Source organism: Sciurus carolinensis, chromosome 9 (assembly GCF_902686445.1).
Source record: "Sciurus carolinensis chromosome 9, mSciCar1.2, whole genome shotgun sequence".
NCBI classification, from domain to species: domain Eukaryota; kingdom Metazoa; phylum Chordata; class Mammalia; order Rodentia; family Sciuridae; genus Sciurus; species Sciurus carolinensis.
Window position 1 is genome coordinate 43,611,300 of NC_062221.1, and position 18,092 is coordinate 43,629,391.

General features: G+C 35.6%; 1 protein-coding gene across 1 annotated transcript in view; it reads right to left on the reverse strand.

The window, feature by feature from the left end:
* Spata16 (spermatogenesis associated 16) overlaps positions 1–18,092 on the reverse strand; it is a 241,235-nt gene that overhangs the window by 43,695 nt on the left and 179,448 nt on the right. The window contains exon 5 of the mRNA XM_047565397.1: positions 10,861–11,008. Coding sequence (XP_047421353.1) covers positions 10,861–11,008 — 148 coding nt within the window. The remainder of the gene's footprint in view (positions 1–10,860; positions 11,009–18,092) is intronic.

Sequence of the window (18,092 nt, forward strand, 5' to 3'; positions counted from 1 at the left end):
TCTCCTGATGCAGGCATTTAGCTAGTGTTTATACATAATATGTGATATTTATAGCACTTGGTTGAGATGTAAAACACATATAAATACTTCAAATTAAATATCTGAGAATATTTTCCTTATCTAAAAATAATAAAAGTTTGAAGATTGGGGTCTATTACTTTGACAGCTAGTACTAACGTAGAAAAATTGAATACATCTTGATGATGGTATTGTTATGAAAATATCATTCTTTTATTACTGACTGATCCTCCAAAAATTAAGCCATATATTCCATTTCTGGGTATACACTCAAAATAATTGAAAGCAGAAAGTTGAACATATATTTGTAGTGCCATGTTCATGGCAGCATTATTCACAATAGCCAAAAGTGGGAGTCACTCAAGCTTCTAACAATAGGTGAATGAGCAAACAAAATTTGGTACACATACACAATGGAATATTATATAGCCTTAAAAAGGAAGGCTGCAACATGGATGAATTCTGAAGACATCTTGCTAAGTGAAATGAGCCAGACACAAAATGGACAATATTATATGATTCCACTAATAAAAAGTATCTAGAGCAGTCAAATTCATAGGGACATAAAGTAGAAGGTTAAGTGACAGGTACGGGGTGGGTGGGGTGGGGTGAGTTATTGATTAACTGGTATTGAGCTTTAGTTGGGAAGATAAGAAAATGCTAGAGACATTACCTAGTGATGATGGTTGCAGAGCAAGGTGAATATATTGAACGCCGCTGAACTGTACACTTGAAATTCACCTTCTGAGCTTGATTTATTTCACTTAACATAATGTTCTCCATCCATTTTCTTGAAAATGACATAATTTCATTTTGCTTTATGGCTGAATAAATCTCCATTGTGTATATATGCCACATTTTCTTTATCCATTCATCCACTGATGGACACCTAGACTGGTTCCATAATTTGGCTATTGTTACTTGTGCTGCTATAAACACAGGTATGCATGTACCTCCATAGCATGCTGATTTTAATTCTTCAGAATAAATACCTAGGAGTGGTATAGCTAGTTCATATGGTAGTTCCATGCCTAGTCCTTTGAGGAATCTCCTTGCTGATTTCCATAATGGTTGCGCCTATTTAACATCTCACTAACAGTGTGAATGTGTTCTTTTTCTGTACATTCTCTCTAGCCTTTATTATTGCTTGTATTCTTTCTTTTCTTTCTTTCTTACTTTCTTTTCTCTCTCTCTCTCTCTCTCTCTCTTTCTTTCTTTCTCTCTCCTTTCCTACTTTTTTGGTACTGGGGATTGAACCCAGGGGCACTTAACCACTGAGTCACATCCCTGGCCTTTTTCATATTTTGTTTTGAGACAGCATCTCACTAAGTTGCTTAGGGCCTCACTAAGTTGCTGAGGTTGATTTGAACTTTGATCCTCCTACCTCAGCCTCCCAAGGTGCTGGGATTACAGGAGTGCCCCATGGCTTCTGGTTTATTGCTTGTATTCTTGATGATTGCCATTCTTACTGGTGTGACATGAAATTACAGTGTAGTTTTGATTTGCATTTCCCTAATTCCTCATGATTCAAATATACTTTAAAATGTTATTTCTCAAATAAAACTTTGTTATTCATTGTATCTTTTAGTAAACTTGAAACATTATAGAATTTTAAAATAAATTTTTTTTTTTTTTTTTTTTTTTTTTTTGGTGCTGGGGATTGAACACAGGGCCTTGTGCTTGCAAGGCAAGCACTCTACTGACTGAACTGTCTCCCTGCCCAAATAAAAGTTTCTTGTTCTTGTTATTTTGAACAGACACTATGGACCAACTTTCCTTCTGAAGACATCTAAAATCCCAGAAGAAGTATGGGAAGTACATCTGTCTAAGAGCATCAAAGAACTAATATGAAGGTGAAGAATTACTTAGCAGGGAAGTGAGGGGAGATATGGACTATGCTAATTCCAACATTTGGTGCTGTTTTTGTCCAGGGAGCATTTTCTGACTAAAAGAAGTGACTCAGAGGTTGAATAGTACCTCAAGGTAACAGTGTGGAGGGCAGTGAAGACTGGGCTCTGAGCCCTAGGAATAGAGGTGAGCCAGAGGGAAATAAACCAGTCTCACTCTCAGTAATTAGGGTTAATAGGCCACTGTCAGTAATTAAGGCCCATCTCTTGGTCATAGCTGCAAGTTACAAACAAAATGTTAGTTAACTTGTTTACTAGCAATTGGTAAAAAGAATAACCTCTGATGGACAATTTGATTTGTGCCAGGCAGGTAAAGTTGGTTTAATATTTGAAAACTGGTCATTGTAACTTGTCACGTTAACAGATTAAAGTAGGAAAAATCAGTCATCTTTATAAATGCAAAGGATCAAGGAAAAAGATTTTAAAATTAAGGAACTGTATAGATACACATTAGAAAAATGTGTATTTATAAGATCCTAAAACAAATGCTATATTTAATAGATAAAGTCTTTCCCAGGGATGCAATTAGATAGCAGGAAGAACTTTATGTTTTCTATAGCATGCTAGAGTATTTTGATTGATAATTAACTTAACATTTAAAAATAGCTTGTAGAGAGAATATTGAATGCTCCACCATGAATAAATAATAAATACATATAGGTGATGGATACATCAATTATTCTGAGCTGATCATTACATATTGTATGTATGTTTTAAAATATCATACTGTATCTCATAAATATGTAGCATTTGGTATGTTAATTAAAAACAAAAAATAAAAACTAAAAAAAGCTAAAGACTATCTTGATATGATTGGAAACAAAGTAAGTTTGCCTACTAACAACTCTCTGAGGTAGTTCCATTACAATTTAGTAAGTCCAAGAAAACTATGAACTATTTAAAAATTCTAATTTAAAGGAAGAAAAAAGTCAACAGGTAATATTTAGAAAATCTGAGATAATACATAGATAAAAATTCGAATCGGAAAGTGTAGAGGGTTTACTGATTAAAATCAATATAAATCTAATTGCATTTCTATGTATGTGCAACTCTGTTCAGAAAGCTCTGAGACAATATTGAGAGAAATTTTAAAAAGATTAAATGAAGAGATATACTATGTTCATAAACTGTAAGATTCAAAATTATAAAGATGCCAGTTTCCCCTAAATTGATCTATAGATTCAAATCTCATTAAAAAACCCCAATAGTTTTTTATGGAAATCAGTAACATGTTATATATTTTATATGGACATTCAAAGGATCAAGAATAATTGACACTCTTAAAGAGGAAAAGTAAGGCAAAGCAGAATACCTGAACTGTAGCAAATAAAAACAAAGTATAAAATTATAGTAAGCAAAACTATTTTTTTTAAGTACTTGGGATTGAACCAAGGGCTGCTTTACCACTGAGCCACATCCTCAGTCTTTTTTATGTTTTATTTTGAGATAGGGTCTTGCTAAGTTGGTAAGGGTTTCGCTAAAGTGCTGAGGCTGACTTTGAACTTGGAATCCTCCTACCTCATTCTCTTGCTTTGCTGGGACCCTACGCCTGGGCCACCAATCCTGATGACAATATAATTTTTGTAGAAGGGTAAACAAACAGAAAAATGAGATAGAATGGAAGTGATAGACAGACCTAAAGTTACACACTTATTTATGACAGGAGTGACATTGTAGAACTTGAGCAACATTACGGTCTTTTCACTTAAAATATGTTGGGATACTTGAAAATTGGTAGAGAAGACGTGAAACCTGATTTCATGCCTTGTGTTATATGCAAAAATCTATTCTGAATGTATTATAGACCTAAGTGTGAAGGACAAACCAATAGAACTTTTAGAAGGTAACACAGGTGAATATTTTCATATCCTTAGTTTAGGAAAATTCTTAAACAGTGAACAGAAAGCACCACTAGTAAGGGAGCATAATGATGAGTTAAACTTGAAGAATAGCAGTCTATCAAAAGTGCAGTCAGATTTTTATCCTGTAATCAGGTATGATTACAATGCTGGTGTGACTCAGTACCATGTGCAGCCAGAGGAATGAGAAGTTATGCTCCATCTGTGTACAATGTGTCAATATACATTCTACTGTCATGTATGATCAATTAGAACAAATTCTATAAAAAGAGGAAAAAAAAGGGCAGTCATAGTAAGAAGGTATTTGCAACACATATAACTCATATAGCTCTTATCCACCATGTATAAAGAGCTACAAATTAGTAAGTAAAATACTACCAACCCTTTAACATAATAGACTAGAGATTTGAACAGGCATTTAACATACAAAAAAGAAAATCTACATATCTAATAAGCATATGGAAAAGGTGACCGACATCATTAACAGGACGTGGTAAGTTGAAACCACAGTTTGATGGCATATAGAATGTATAATGACCACAAGATTGGTTAAAATTTAAATTTAAATATATGAAAATAAAATTTAAATATATGAAAATGAGAAATTTAATACCTGACTGGGGAAATTTAAATTGGTACCTCTCTTTGAAAACTGAGATTATCTACTAAAATTTGATTATATATCTATTCCACACACTGTGCGATCCATTAATTCTACTCCCATACATGGGAGTACCTAGGAAAATTGTAAGAATGTTTGTAACACCATTACTTGTAATAATCACAAGATGGAAATGACCCAAATGTTCATCAGTGTTAGAATAATGTGTATAAATTCTGAACTACATATACCACAGAATATTATAAAAATGAACCAACTAATGTTTTTCCACCTTGGACAAATTTTATAAACAAATTATTGAGCTAAAAACACTCAGATACAGTGTCTATTCTACGATTTCATATTGATAATGTTTTTCAGCAGACATTAAAGTTTAGAGTATAAGAATGTTTACTTAGATGATAACACTGTACAGGGCAGTAAGGAAGTGTCTATCTGTTTTGTGTTGTTATAATAAATACCTGAGGCTGGGTACTTTACAAGGAAATGAGGTTTATTTTGGTTCACAATTTTGAGGCTGCAAGTCCAGACTTGGGTGGCTACATCTGATTAAGGCCTCAAACTCCTTATCATAACATGTCTGATGGCATTAGATGGTGGGAGTGCATGTGAGAATGGTGAGTGGTCTGTGTGCAAGAGGGATTTAGCAGAGGGGCTAAGCTTGCTTATAACAACCTCCTCTTTAAAGTCCGGAGGGCATTATTCTTTGCAAAGATTACGCTCCCATGATCTAAGTACTTTTTATTACACCCTATCTCTTGAAGGTTTCACTGCCTTTCAACACTCCCACACTGGGGACCCAGCTTCTAGCACATGAACCTATGGAGGACAAATCACATTCATACCATAGCAGGAAGTGAGTACTCTACAAGTCAGAACAGTAATTACTTTGGCCCAGTGTAGGGAATGACTTGGGATTGGAAAGGGCCAGTAGAGAGTATCTGGAGAGTTGGTGATGTTTTGATTGACTTTATGTCTTCACAATAATTAGTTAAGTTGTACATTTAAAAATTTTTTTATTTTTACAGACTGCATTTTGATTCATTGTACACAAATCAGGTATGAATTTTCATTTCTATGGTTGTGCACGATACAGATTCATACCATTCGTGTCATCATACATGTACGTAGGGTAATGATGTCTGTGTCTCATTCCACCATCTTTCACACCACCACCCCCTCCTCCCTTCTCATTTTATGTGTATGTGGTATTTTACAATAAATGTTTTTCAAAAGTAAAACAAAAGCAAAAAAAATGGATAGTGGGTTGGATGAGGCTCTATTTCAGCTGGAAAGGGCCACAATTATCTGTGGATGACAAAGTCATTAAGAAATGCTCTTGCCCATAAGGTGTAGGAAATTTGTAAGTCACAGATTTAAGGGGAAATAAGTGAGACTCATATGCTGAATACACAAATCTAGAAAAACAAAATTTTAAGAAAGGGTAACACTGCAAAATTAAAATTCTAATTCTGTGCAAAACTGACTTTAAAAAAATTTAATTTAAAACTGAAGAAGTAGAGATATTGTTTTCTATGACTGGGAGTTCAGTCTTTAGGGATTTGAATGCTCAGCTGCATGATTAATTAGTTAGCAATGTCTAATGATTAAATATAACATTACAGAGTAGCTAGATCAGACAGCATAAGAAAGTGATTCAGCTTAACATCTGAGTATGCACCTCACTACCCCCATGCTGGCTGAGATGAGCTCTGCTCCTTGGAAATAATCTTGGGGCTTTGTTATACACATTGGGTAAGTGGTGATGGGTAACAAAACAGGTAAGGCTACCAATTTTGACAACGGAAAGGGACTCTCCTATCTATTCACAAGGGAATATACCTAGAAGACTCAGAATGGGAAAGGCATCTTTGAGGGAAGCTCCCATGTGTTTGTGTTTGTTGTGTGTATGCATTTTGCAAGATGTTACTGAGCACTGTGGATACAATACCTATAAAACCTCTGCTTCCAGCCATCTACCCCATTCCAACTGCTCTACCCTGCCCCAACCCACTAGATATTCTTGAGAAGCTGAGGTAAATATTTCTATTACTTCCATTTATTTTTGGATTATTTCCTTAAGGACAACTCCGTCTGGTTTTGGTCAGGTCCCCTAAGAAAAGATCTTAAGCAGGAGGCATTAGTTTCAGGGAGGTTCAGGCAGGGTAGGGACTAGAGACCAGAAGCAAACTGTGCTATAATCTGCTACTGCAACGGACAAGTGAACAGCTAGTTGAGCAGCGTTTACTTCCATCAGATAGAACAATGCCAGAGCACCACACTTCACACTGGGAGGACCAACATTTTAATATTTTAAGAATGGAGATTTCAGACCCATATATGAGGACCTTCTTTACTTTGGGAATGATTCTCTGATTCTACAAAGAATTCTGTTGTACAAATAGGAGATGACTTATCTTTATAATGAATCCAGCTGTAACACTTTCCTAATGATATTGGGAATACAGGCTCTTTAATTCTCAAGCTTTTCCATTTGAGAAAGCTAGTTACAAAGAGGAAAATAGTCTGATCTTGAAAACTCTGATCATGATAAAATTATATAATTTAAAGAAGAAAGAATAAAACCAGAAATTTTAACTTCATGTTTTAGAGAACATAAGAATGTATTATCCTTGCTAGTAAATGATGACTGAACAAGAATGAGGTTATAAATTTCAGTGAAAAGCAATTTTTAAAGGTCTATTTTAAAACAATATATTATTCCTCTGAACATACATATTTACTCTTGGGAGTTAAATCACATTGGAAAGACAAAATATGACTCTATCCACCTAAGTGTTAAAGTAATTGATATCTGATCCAGAAAACTTTTCTATTAAACATTACTAAGCACAGATCCATTACTGAATATTTATTTATTTAGAAAATAAATCTTGATATTTTCATCAAGAGAAGACAGGATATGCTTATTGTATTACTTTATTATTATTAAAATACAACCATGCAAGAATAGGAACTATGCAGAATTGCATTATTTCATTGGAATATATGAATAAAAATCACAAGCAAAATCTTTATAAATGAAAACATAATAATTCTGAGGCTGGTGAATTATTATTTGTTTTATATACCCTGACTACTCTGCATGAATCAAACTGAATTTTTCCTTAAATAAGAAAAATGGATAGCTACACTATAAAAAAAATCAGTAATTTCTTCTCCATGAAACATAATACAATACAGCTCTATTATAATATGACTTCGAGATTTGGGTGGGTCTTACCACATTTCTGAAACAGAAAATGATGCAGAGTAAGTTTCTGCATGTGTAAGTGTGGGTGTCCTAAAAAGCAGACTTGAATTTTAACCCTCCCTCCTCAACTCTAAATGATAAGAGCAGTCCTAGTACCTACAAAGGATGATGAGTGGGCTTTTGCATGACAAATCGCTGTAAAACCAATTTCTCTTTTAGTTGGCTTATTCAATTAAAAAAAAAAGTCTAAACATCAGATCTGTATTTAAGCATTATTTCAAGATTAATCAATCATATCATTCACCTCCTCCACCGGGCGTCTGTTTTCCCTGTGGAAATCTCTGATAGAGGTGACTGTGAATTGCCGGTTGGTTGCAGAGGAAGCGCTGCTGGGGGGGATCTCTCCCTGTTCCTGACACCATGAGCCAGTGCTTGTCATGTGACCAGGGAGGACTGTATGCAGGCCTAGCTAGGCTCGATGAAGGTGACCTGAAGTTGGGCAGGGTTTCTGAGTTGGAAATTTGTTTGCCAGCCTCCACTGGCAGAGTTAAATGTGTTCATTTCCAAGTTTTAATGATAATAACTACTTCTCCAGCAAAACTTTGATAGGTAGTCTCCTGGTCCAAGATTTTTGAGCTACAGATTATATGACAACCTTCATCTGCTGCTGGTTGGTTTAGATGATTTCTGTCATTGAGAAATTCTTACATATGACCTCCAATTCTTTTGCTTCAATGAGCACTTCCTCATTGGGTTTTGTCCCATGGGGCCTCAGTATCTCTCCTGCAACTGTATCTTTTGGTGGGTAGATGCAAATGGGCTCCAGAGCCCCTTGCCCACAGTTGTCTGTGGAAGGTGAGTGTGAGATACGGGGTGTGTGTGAGGATGGAGTTGATCGCACGTGGAGGAGTGTTTATGAAGCAGTTAGCACTGAGCAGGGGCGAGGTGTGCTTGTCTAGACAGAGTACCATGAGAAAACACAGACCACACAGTCATGTCCGCACGCACCTGCTGTGCGATTGTGCAGTCTCTCCCGCTACATGAATATTTGTTGAAATGGGTAAGCGAAGACCTTCTCATCAGGACAGAAACTTCTTGAATCCTATCTACAAAGTTCATAAAATAATTCTGGATTTTGGGAAGTGTCAAAAACAAGAACAAACACAAAATAACTATTCTCTAGGCCCAATCTCTCTTTGTGTGCCAGACTTCCAAGTCACTCCCTGGGGCTCCTGGTGTCTCCTCTCAGCAGATATCTGTACCTCCACAGAGAGATGTTCAGCTGCTGAAGGAAACACCTGACCTTCCCCCTTCTCACACTCTGTGTTCTCACTCACCTTGGAAGTGCCTGGGGGAAAAGAAGCCCCTCTCCCCACCACACAGCTAGAAAACCCTTTAATTCTTCATACAGAGGCAAATCACGCCACCCAGTCAATAGCCTTAGCCCAAGTCATGTTTCCACAGAGAAAAGAACCTGACTAGGCCCAGTGAGATTTAAACTCTAGGTTGTTTTCTCTACCTCACCATCCTGTGCCAGAAGCGGTGTCTTTCCTCTCAGGGTCTCAGATCGCTCTGTCATACTCTAGTAATTAGCAATTATAAAATAATAGAAACAATCATTAGTAACTTATAATTATCTTCTCTTCCAAAGATCCTTTAGCATGAATCGTCTTGCCAGCAGATCATAATTCATCTTGATAACAGGTTTGATGGAGTTACATGAGACATGAATCTGGCTCATTAATGTTATTATTGTTTTTAAACTCTCAGTGGCAATAGTGCTTCCTAAGTATTAATTAATCGTCATGACTTCTCCGTGAAGTAGGTTAAATATAACTAAACTCCTTCTACCAGAAGAGAAATTGGCAAACTGATGATCTCCTCAGTGAATCCCTCTTCATTACCAATGGAGCTGGGAACAGCAGTGGAAATAGATGCATTAGACTCATTTTCCCATGAGGCTAAATGGGCATGACTTTTATGTGCCACTTGTGCCCCATCCCCCCAAAAAATTCTTAAATATCCATAGCAAAATTATGAAAAGTTTGTAGCAATTAGCAAAGCTTTAAGTTCAGGGAAATTTTTGCCTACCTTCTTATAAAATGCTCAGTGAGTGTAATTAGCATGAGTGGTCATTATGGCAAGTTTGTGTGCTCTCCCTTTCTCTGCCCTCCGAATCCCATCGTCCTTATAGATTACTACTCAACCATTATTGGTTGGATTTATTTAGTATCTTTCCTCTGAAGAAGTTGAGGCATTGTACAGAAAATAAGGAATTCACATGACCAAAACTTAATGCTTCTGTCACAGGGAGATAGTGTAGCTTAATGGCAAGACATGGGTTCAAATCTAAAGCCTACCATAGCCAATCTGGTGTGCATCTTTGAGAAAGCTATTTGTCTTTTCTCAATAATCTTTTCTTGTTTCGAATGCAAATCATCTAAGCTCACAAATTATGGGAATAAGGGACAATAAATGCAGAGCACATGGCACTTTAAAAATGACCAATGACAGAGTATGTTTTTAATTTTATGCTTCAACAACTCGGCTCCAAAGTCCTGAAAACAAGGAGTTGAAAGGTTCTTAATAGAAGATTGTGATATTAGGTGTGTCCACTTAGGGATTTTGCTTAACACTAGAGTCATTGTTGAGTGCCCCTTCATTGAATATAAAATAAAACTCCTCTACATTTGACATACAGTAGGTAGGAAGAAAGATTTTGAATGAATGAATGAATAAAAGCAAATGGCTTTTAAAGAAAAAGATATGAAAAAGGACAATACCAATGTGTGTCCTCTCAGGTAACCTTGGCTATCCAAAGCTCATTTGGAAACTGGTGATTTCAAGAAGAGAGAGCCTTGAGGGGTGCACTAGATGGGGGCAGGCGAGCAGAAAGAACAGGCATTGGAAAAAATCAATCTTCAGGAAAATACTATAATCACCTAGTGTACTGATGAAGGATGTAAGAGAAGGTGACATTGTTCCAAAGGTATTGCCTTTGTTTTAAAAACCCTGAAGTTTCTAGGTTTTACCCGTTCCTTTTAAAACAGAAGCAGGAAGGCTCAAGGAATTCTGTGCTAGGCCAATCCTGCTTAAAACCTTAAAAACAATTTCCCATTTCAATTCCTTTGATTAAATCAACATACCCCTGACATAAACAGTAAGCAAATCAGAAAGGGCTCTGCATTTATTTCAACAGAAATAAAGGATCAGCTGATAATTGAAGAAATTGAGTCTTACCTGTGTAGATGTACTCTACATATGCAGGATGAGTTTTTGTGAAAACCTCTTTAACTTTTTCTACTTTATCAGCTCTTATTTTTGTTGCAAATGGTGTGTACATAACTGAGAAAGATTCAGCTCTGGTGATGGCTTCTTCAATCATGGCCTGAGAAGAAGCAAACAACCCATTTTGGCATCAGTAACAATAAATGACTTTTTGAGAATGTAAAAAATATAATTACCTTTATGGATGATTTAGAAATCTATATACTGTACTGCAAAGATAACGTATTTTGGTGCTAAATATTCATTAGAACAAAATTGTAATTAGTTCTGGAAATACTATTTCATATTAAGAAATCCAATTAAATGAAGAAAGTTTGTAAACAGGTACCTCTACACTGACTTTGTTCTAAGATGAAAATAAAAATTCTATTTTTCAAGGTGTCACTTTGGATTGATTTTTAGAAATCAAATTCTTAAATCCAACATTATAATTAATGACTGATGAGTAGACATTGGGGAGTAATTTATATGAAAAGAATTTTCTGTAAAATACTTATTGAACTATCTGGGTTTAAGTACTTTCTATAAAAAGCATGGCAAACTAGATAGATATTATTTTTTTTTCCTCCTCTGGTACCTGGGAAAGCCTTTTGGAATAAGAAAAACCTTTCTCAACTTCCTCAGCAAAGCATCCCTTCCCTCCACATCACAAGTGACATTTAAGGTGGATTCAACTGTTTAAGTGCTTTATATTTCCTCATGCACAGTTCCTGGGAAAGCCATCGCCTTGAACTTCCTGTTTTAAATAGGTCCATTACTATCTGTAACAGACTAAAAAGAAAGTTATGTAAAGTTTTAAAAGGAACCTAGCCCTTTCCTATAACTTTTCCTTCTAATAAGGCTTGAATGTTGAATAAAAAGTATGTCTATAGTTACTTTTTTTCCTGAAAATGACATAAAACCAGATTGCTTAAAAATTCATGTTTATTTATAGCACTAAAAGTTTCCTTTAACAATTAAGAGCCCCAACAACCTATAAGGAAAAGAATAGAAAATTTGAACTAAGAGAGGAAAATATACCCTTAATGAACAATTTATATTATAATCAGCATAGTATTTTGAAAACTATTTTTATGTTTTCAGAGTTGATTTTTAAAATAAGCAAACAAATAGGACTTATTCCTTGTCTACTCCTTTCCTCAGTGATTTTGAATGCCTTCTACGACCATCTGTGTTATCCATAGAAAAGAGCTTCATAAGCGTTTTATGGATGTAAAGGGTCCTTCTTTCTCTGACACTAGCATTAAAAAAGTTATGTAAAATTAATAGTGGGAAAATTTCTGAATGAACTTCAATAATTTCCAAAAGACAAAAATTATATTACCTATAACAATATAATTTCTTGCCAAGTTCAAGGAATTGAAAAGGAAAGAAGAGAGTTGTGAGGCCAAACCCAGAGCTAGTACTCAGACAGCATTGGTGATGGACTGTGAGTGGCAGGGCCTGGATACTGAAACCCAGATGCCAACAAGCACCGTGCAGTCTAGACTAAAACCTTGAATGTGGTGTTAGGCATCAGGTGCTGGTCCTCCAGCAAAGTAATAAATATAAAGGAGTAGGAGAAATAATGCCCCAGTGTGGTGCACATGTTCTGTCCCTGCTGGAACCAGTGCTGGAACAGATGCCAGGACAGCTTGTCCAGACCAAGCACGAGTGCAGTTAGACCTAGGTGTGTGTGCAGTGATGTGCTGCAGAGGAAAGCTTTTCCAGACCTTGGTTGTAAGGTCAGGATTTGACTTTGCTGCCTATTTAAACTTTTTTTTTTGTATTAGTTTGTCAGGACTGCCATAATGGAATACCACACCACAGTCTGACTGGCTTAAACAGCACAAATTTATTTCTGGAGTCTTGAAGTCCAAGATTAAGATGTTAGCAGGGTTGGTTTCTCCTGAAACCCCTCTTCTTGGCTTGTTCTCCCTGTATCTTCATATCATCTTTCCTCTGTGTGTGGCTATGTCCCATAAAGACCTCATTTTAACTTAATTATCTTTTTAAAGATCCTGTCTTCATATACGGTCTCATTCTGGGGCCCTGGGGGGTCGTGCTATAACAAATACCTTTGTGGGGGGCACAATTCAACGCACAATGGTTTCTCACACCTCAAAAAGCTTTTCTGTTGTTCTCTCTGAACATCTTGGGGGAGAGTATTTTGTTTTAAATTCTGGATGAAAAAATTTAGTGAAGGTATTTCATCCTCCCGATTGCTTCCAGAAAGACATTAGCAATATCCTGATCAGGCCAGGACAGGAGGAAACACTCTCCCCACCCCATTTCTTTTCCAACTGCTGGCAGCTTAAGTGGCTGCTGGCTGGGTAGCTTTGCTAAGCCATCTCACAGCAGGGATGGCAAGACTTGTGCCCAAGAACCTGCACCAGCCTTTTTTTTTTTCCAAGTGGCAGGAGTGTGGTTTTCACACGGCAGCTTGGTCTGCTTGTTGAAGGATCTGTGCTTCTGGCTTAATGCTCCAGGCAGTGCATTCAGACCTCAGGCTTGCCACTTGGGAAAGTGCGCTAGAGAGCTGTCTCCCTCTCTCCCCACTGAAAACCAACAGTGATGGTCCTTTTGTGACTTCTGCTGTCCATCCTGGAGATGTGTAAGGAAGTGGTGAGTGAGTAGAGTGTGTATGTAAAATACAAATAGGAGCTGAATTCTCTGTGGAGGTGCTTTCTCAAAGGAAATTATTAATGACCCAAGAAGAACTATCACAACAGAGTAGAAATGAGAATACAGAGATCCCGTTTTAATGTGCTTTCTTTTGTTATTCTTCTAGAGATAGGCAATTTTGAGGCTTTGAACTGTCTTGCATTGCTCCTGTAAAGGAATAGAGGAATATTACCTATTTTCCAGCATCATTGATCATTATTGAATAGTTCATTAATGAAGCAATCTAGACACAAAACATCAGATTTTTTTAAACTGACACATAAAACACATACTTATTCTACACAATTGTACATATTAATGGAGTACCAAGTGAGGTTTTGATGTGTATACATTATTTAATTAGGCAAAACGCATCTATTGCCTCAAATATTTATCATTGCTCTATGAGATGTACTTGGTTAATTTTACTTAACGATCTCCCAGTCCATCCATGTATGTATTTACCATCTTTTCCTTATCTATTCATCAATGATGGAGACTTAGATCGCTTCCATTCTTCCACCCGTTAGCTACTCTTCATAGTGCTGCAATGAACATGGGAGTGCAGACATATTTTCGGCTTACTGATTTCACTTCCTCTGGATATATACCAGCAGTGAGAGTCCTGGATCACATGTGAGTTCTATTTTTAATTTTTTGAGAAACCACCATATTCTTTTCATAGTGATTGTCCTATTTTACTTTCCTACTGAGAACTTACAAGGGTTCCCTTTTGTCCACGTCCTTGTTGGCACTTGTTATCGCTTATCTTTTGATAACAGCTGTTCTTACTGAGTGAGGTGCTATTTTGTGGTGTTGATTGCATTTCTACATTGGTCAGTGATGAAGAGCATTTTTCATGTACTAGTTGGTCATTTGTATGTGTTCTTTTGAGAAATGTCTATTTAGATATGTTATTGGATCATTTAATTTTCTGCTGTTGAGTTTTTGGTGTTCTGTATGTATATTGGATATTAACCCCTTGTCCTAGGTACAGTTTGCAAATATTTTCTTCCATTATGTCAATTGTCTTTTCATGCTGATTAATGTATTTTCTTGCTTTGCAGAGGCTCTTTAGTTTGATGTAATGCCATTTGTTTATTCTTGTTTTTGTTTCCTGTGTTTTGCAGGGCTTGTCCAAAAGTCTTTGCCCATTCCAATATCCTGAAGCATTTCCCTTGCTTTCTTCTATGTAGTTTCATAGTTTCAGATGTTACATTTAAGTCTTCAATCCATGTTAAGTTGATTTTTGAAACTGGCAAAAGGGGTTCTATTTTCATTCTTTTGCATATGGCTACCCAATTTTTTCAGCACAATTTATTCAAGAGTCTGTCTTTTCTCCAATATGTTCTTGGCACCTTTGTAAAAATTCAGTTAACTATTAATGTATGGGTTTACTTTTAGGCTCTCTATTCTGTCCCGCTGATTCATGTTTGTTTTTATGCCAATAACTAGGTGTCTTGATTACCAGTTTTGTATATATTTTGAAGTCAGGTAGTGTAATGTCTCCTGCTTTGTACTTTTGCTCAGGATAGTTTTGATTATTTCTTTGTGAGTGGTTTCATATACATTTTCAGATTTTTTTCTAGATCTGTAAAGAATGTTATTGGTATTTTAATGTGGATCACACTGAATCTATAAATTGCCTTGGGTAGTAAGGACATTTTAACAATATTGATTCTTCCAATCCACGAACATGGGATGTCTTTTTTCAATTCTTTCATCAGTGTTTCATAGTTTCATTGTAGAGATCTTTTACCTTTTTGATGAAATTTATGCTGAGTTTTCTTAAAATTTGCTATTAGGATATATCAGTGGTACTCATTTTTATATGTTGATTTTGTGTCCTGCAACTTTGCTGAATTTGTTCATTAGTTCTAATAGTTTTTTAGTGGAATCTTTGTGTTTTTCCATATGTACGACTATATCATATACCAACAGTGAAAATTTGACTTCATTTTCCATTTTCACTTTTTCCTTTCCCTTGCCTAATTCCTTTGGCCAGAATTTCCAGTATTATGTTGAATAAAAGTGGTAAATGTCTACATCCCTTTCTTTTTCTAGTCTTAGGGAGGAAGCTTTCAATTTCATCACAATGTTAGCTATTGGCTTATTATATATGTCCTCTGTTATGTTGAAGTATGTTTCTCCTACAGTCAATTTGTTCAGTGTTTCTATCATGAAGCAATGTTGGATTTTATCAAATGCCTTTTCTTCATGTACTAAGATGATCATATGATTTTTGTCTTTCATTCTATTGATTGGTTCTGTCATGCTCACTGATTTGTGTATGTTGAACCATCTTTGCATCCCTGGAATGAATTCCACTTGATCATGGTGAATTTTTTCACATTTTAAAATCTGTGCTATTGTATTCAGTTTGTTAGTATTTGGCCAAGGATTTTTTGCATCTATGTTCATCAAGGATATTGGTCTGTAGTTTTCTTTTTTTGTTGCATCTTTACCTGCTTTTGGTATCAGAGTAATGCTAGTCTCCTAGAATATGTTTGGAAGGATTCCCTCCTCTTCAATTTTCTAGAATAATTTAAGAAGGATTGTGTTAGTTATTCTTTAAATGTTAAATAAAATTCAGTAGTAAAGCTCTCTGAACCTAGGCTTTTACTTTTTTCTTCAAGACTTTTTACTACTGATTCCATCTTATTATTGGTTACTTGTTATTGGTATGTTTAGATTTTCTATTTCTCCATAGTTCAGTTCAGTCTTGGTAAGGTGTACATATCCAGGAATTTGTTCATTTCTTCTAGGTTATTAAATTTGTTGGTATATAGTTGTTCTAATTTGGTAATTTAGGGTTAGATTTATCTTTCAAAATAGTCTAATATGTGGAAATTAAAATTATACTTATAAATTCTTAAAAACTAGAATATTTTGAAATAATCAATGGTTTTAAAATAGAAAGGATTTTAATTTACATTTTATGGTCAAAGATGTCCTTGATTTTGAAAATTAAGGAAGACAACAGATGAGGAATTGTTACTTACATAAAAATAAACTACCAAAAATGGAGGTAAATTTCCAATGATACTTTTTAGTTTGACAGAAACATCCTGCAACTGAATTATTTTACTAATATGTGAGTTTATCTGATGTCAATAAATGTCACACACATTTGAAAAGAATAGGGAAAAGCAACTGTCCTTGAGCCCTGTTGTTAAACGTACATTGTGGTTAATTACGCTTTCTCTGCTGATACTCAAACAGAAGATTTATAAGTTACATGATTGTATTCATGAGTCTTAGTAACTCCCTATAATTATCTTCACACTGATTAATTTTAAAGGTCTATATTATGGTTACATGGCCAATGTATGTGGGCAGCTCATTTCCTTGACAAACTGCAACTTACAATACTTTCTCAATGTACTTTAGCTAAGTTAGATCTACCTTTGGAATCAACTTCCCCAGGACAACTGTACAACAAGAGCAACCATAGGAGAGAAAGGAGCAGGGATACTTTTTCAAGGTTAAATGAAAAGCAATAAAAATGGGGGGGGTATTTAAGGGGGTTTGTTTTTCCTGTTAATTTTTAAAAGTTTTCAAGGTAGCCAGAATAAAGCTGTCAGAAAGTATAAACCTCAAATAATTTCAGGATGATGGGATTATATAATTTCTTTTTTATTCTTTGGGCGGAGGTTTGGGATAGTTTTACTTTTTAACAAAGTGCCTGGTGATTGTTTTTTAAAAAATTTTTAATTTGTTCTAATTAGTTAAACATGACAGCAGAACACATTTTGACACATTATACACAAATGGAGCACAACTTCTCATTCCTCTGATTGTACATGGTGCAGTCACACCAGTAGTATAATCATACATGTATATAGGGTAATACTGTATGTCTCATTCTACTATCCTTCCCATCTCCACCACCCCACCTCTTTCCTCCCCTCACTCCTCTCTGCACAATCCAAAGTTCCTTCATTCTTCCCTATCCACCCCCAACTATGGATCAGCATCCACTTATCAGAGAAAACATTCAGCCTTTGGTTTTTTGGTATTGGAATATTTCACTTAGCAGGATATTCTTTAGTACACTCCTTTTACCTTCAAATGCTATGATTTCATTCTTCTTTAAAGCTGAGTAATATTCCATTGTGTATATGTACCAAATTTTCTTTATCCATTCATCCAAAGTTTAGTTATTGTGAATTGGACTGCTTATAAACATTGATGTGACTGCATCACTGTAGTATGCTAATTTTAAGTCCTTTGGGGATAAACTGAGAAGTGGGATAGCTGGGTCAAATGGTGGTTCCATTCCAAGTTTTCTGAGGACTCTCCATACTGCTTTCCATAATGGTTGCACCATTTTGCATTCCTACCCATAATGTATGAGTGTATCTTTTTCCTCACATCCTGGCCAAAACTTATTGTTTGTATTCTTGATAATTGCCATTCTGACTGGAGTGAGATGAAATCTGAAGAGTAGTTTTGATTTGCATTTCTTTAATGGCTATAAATGATGAACATTTTTTCCTATGTTTATTGATCAATTGCATTTCTTCTGCAGAGTGTCTGTT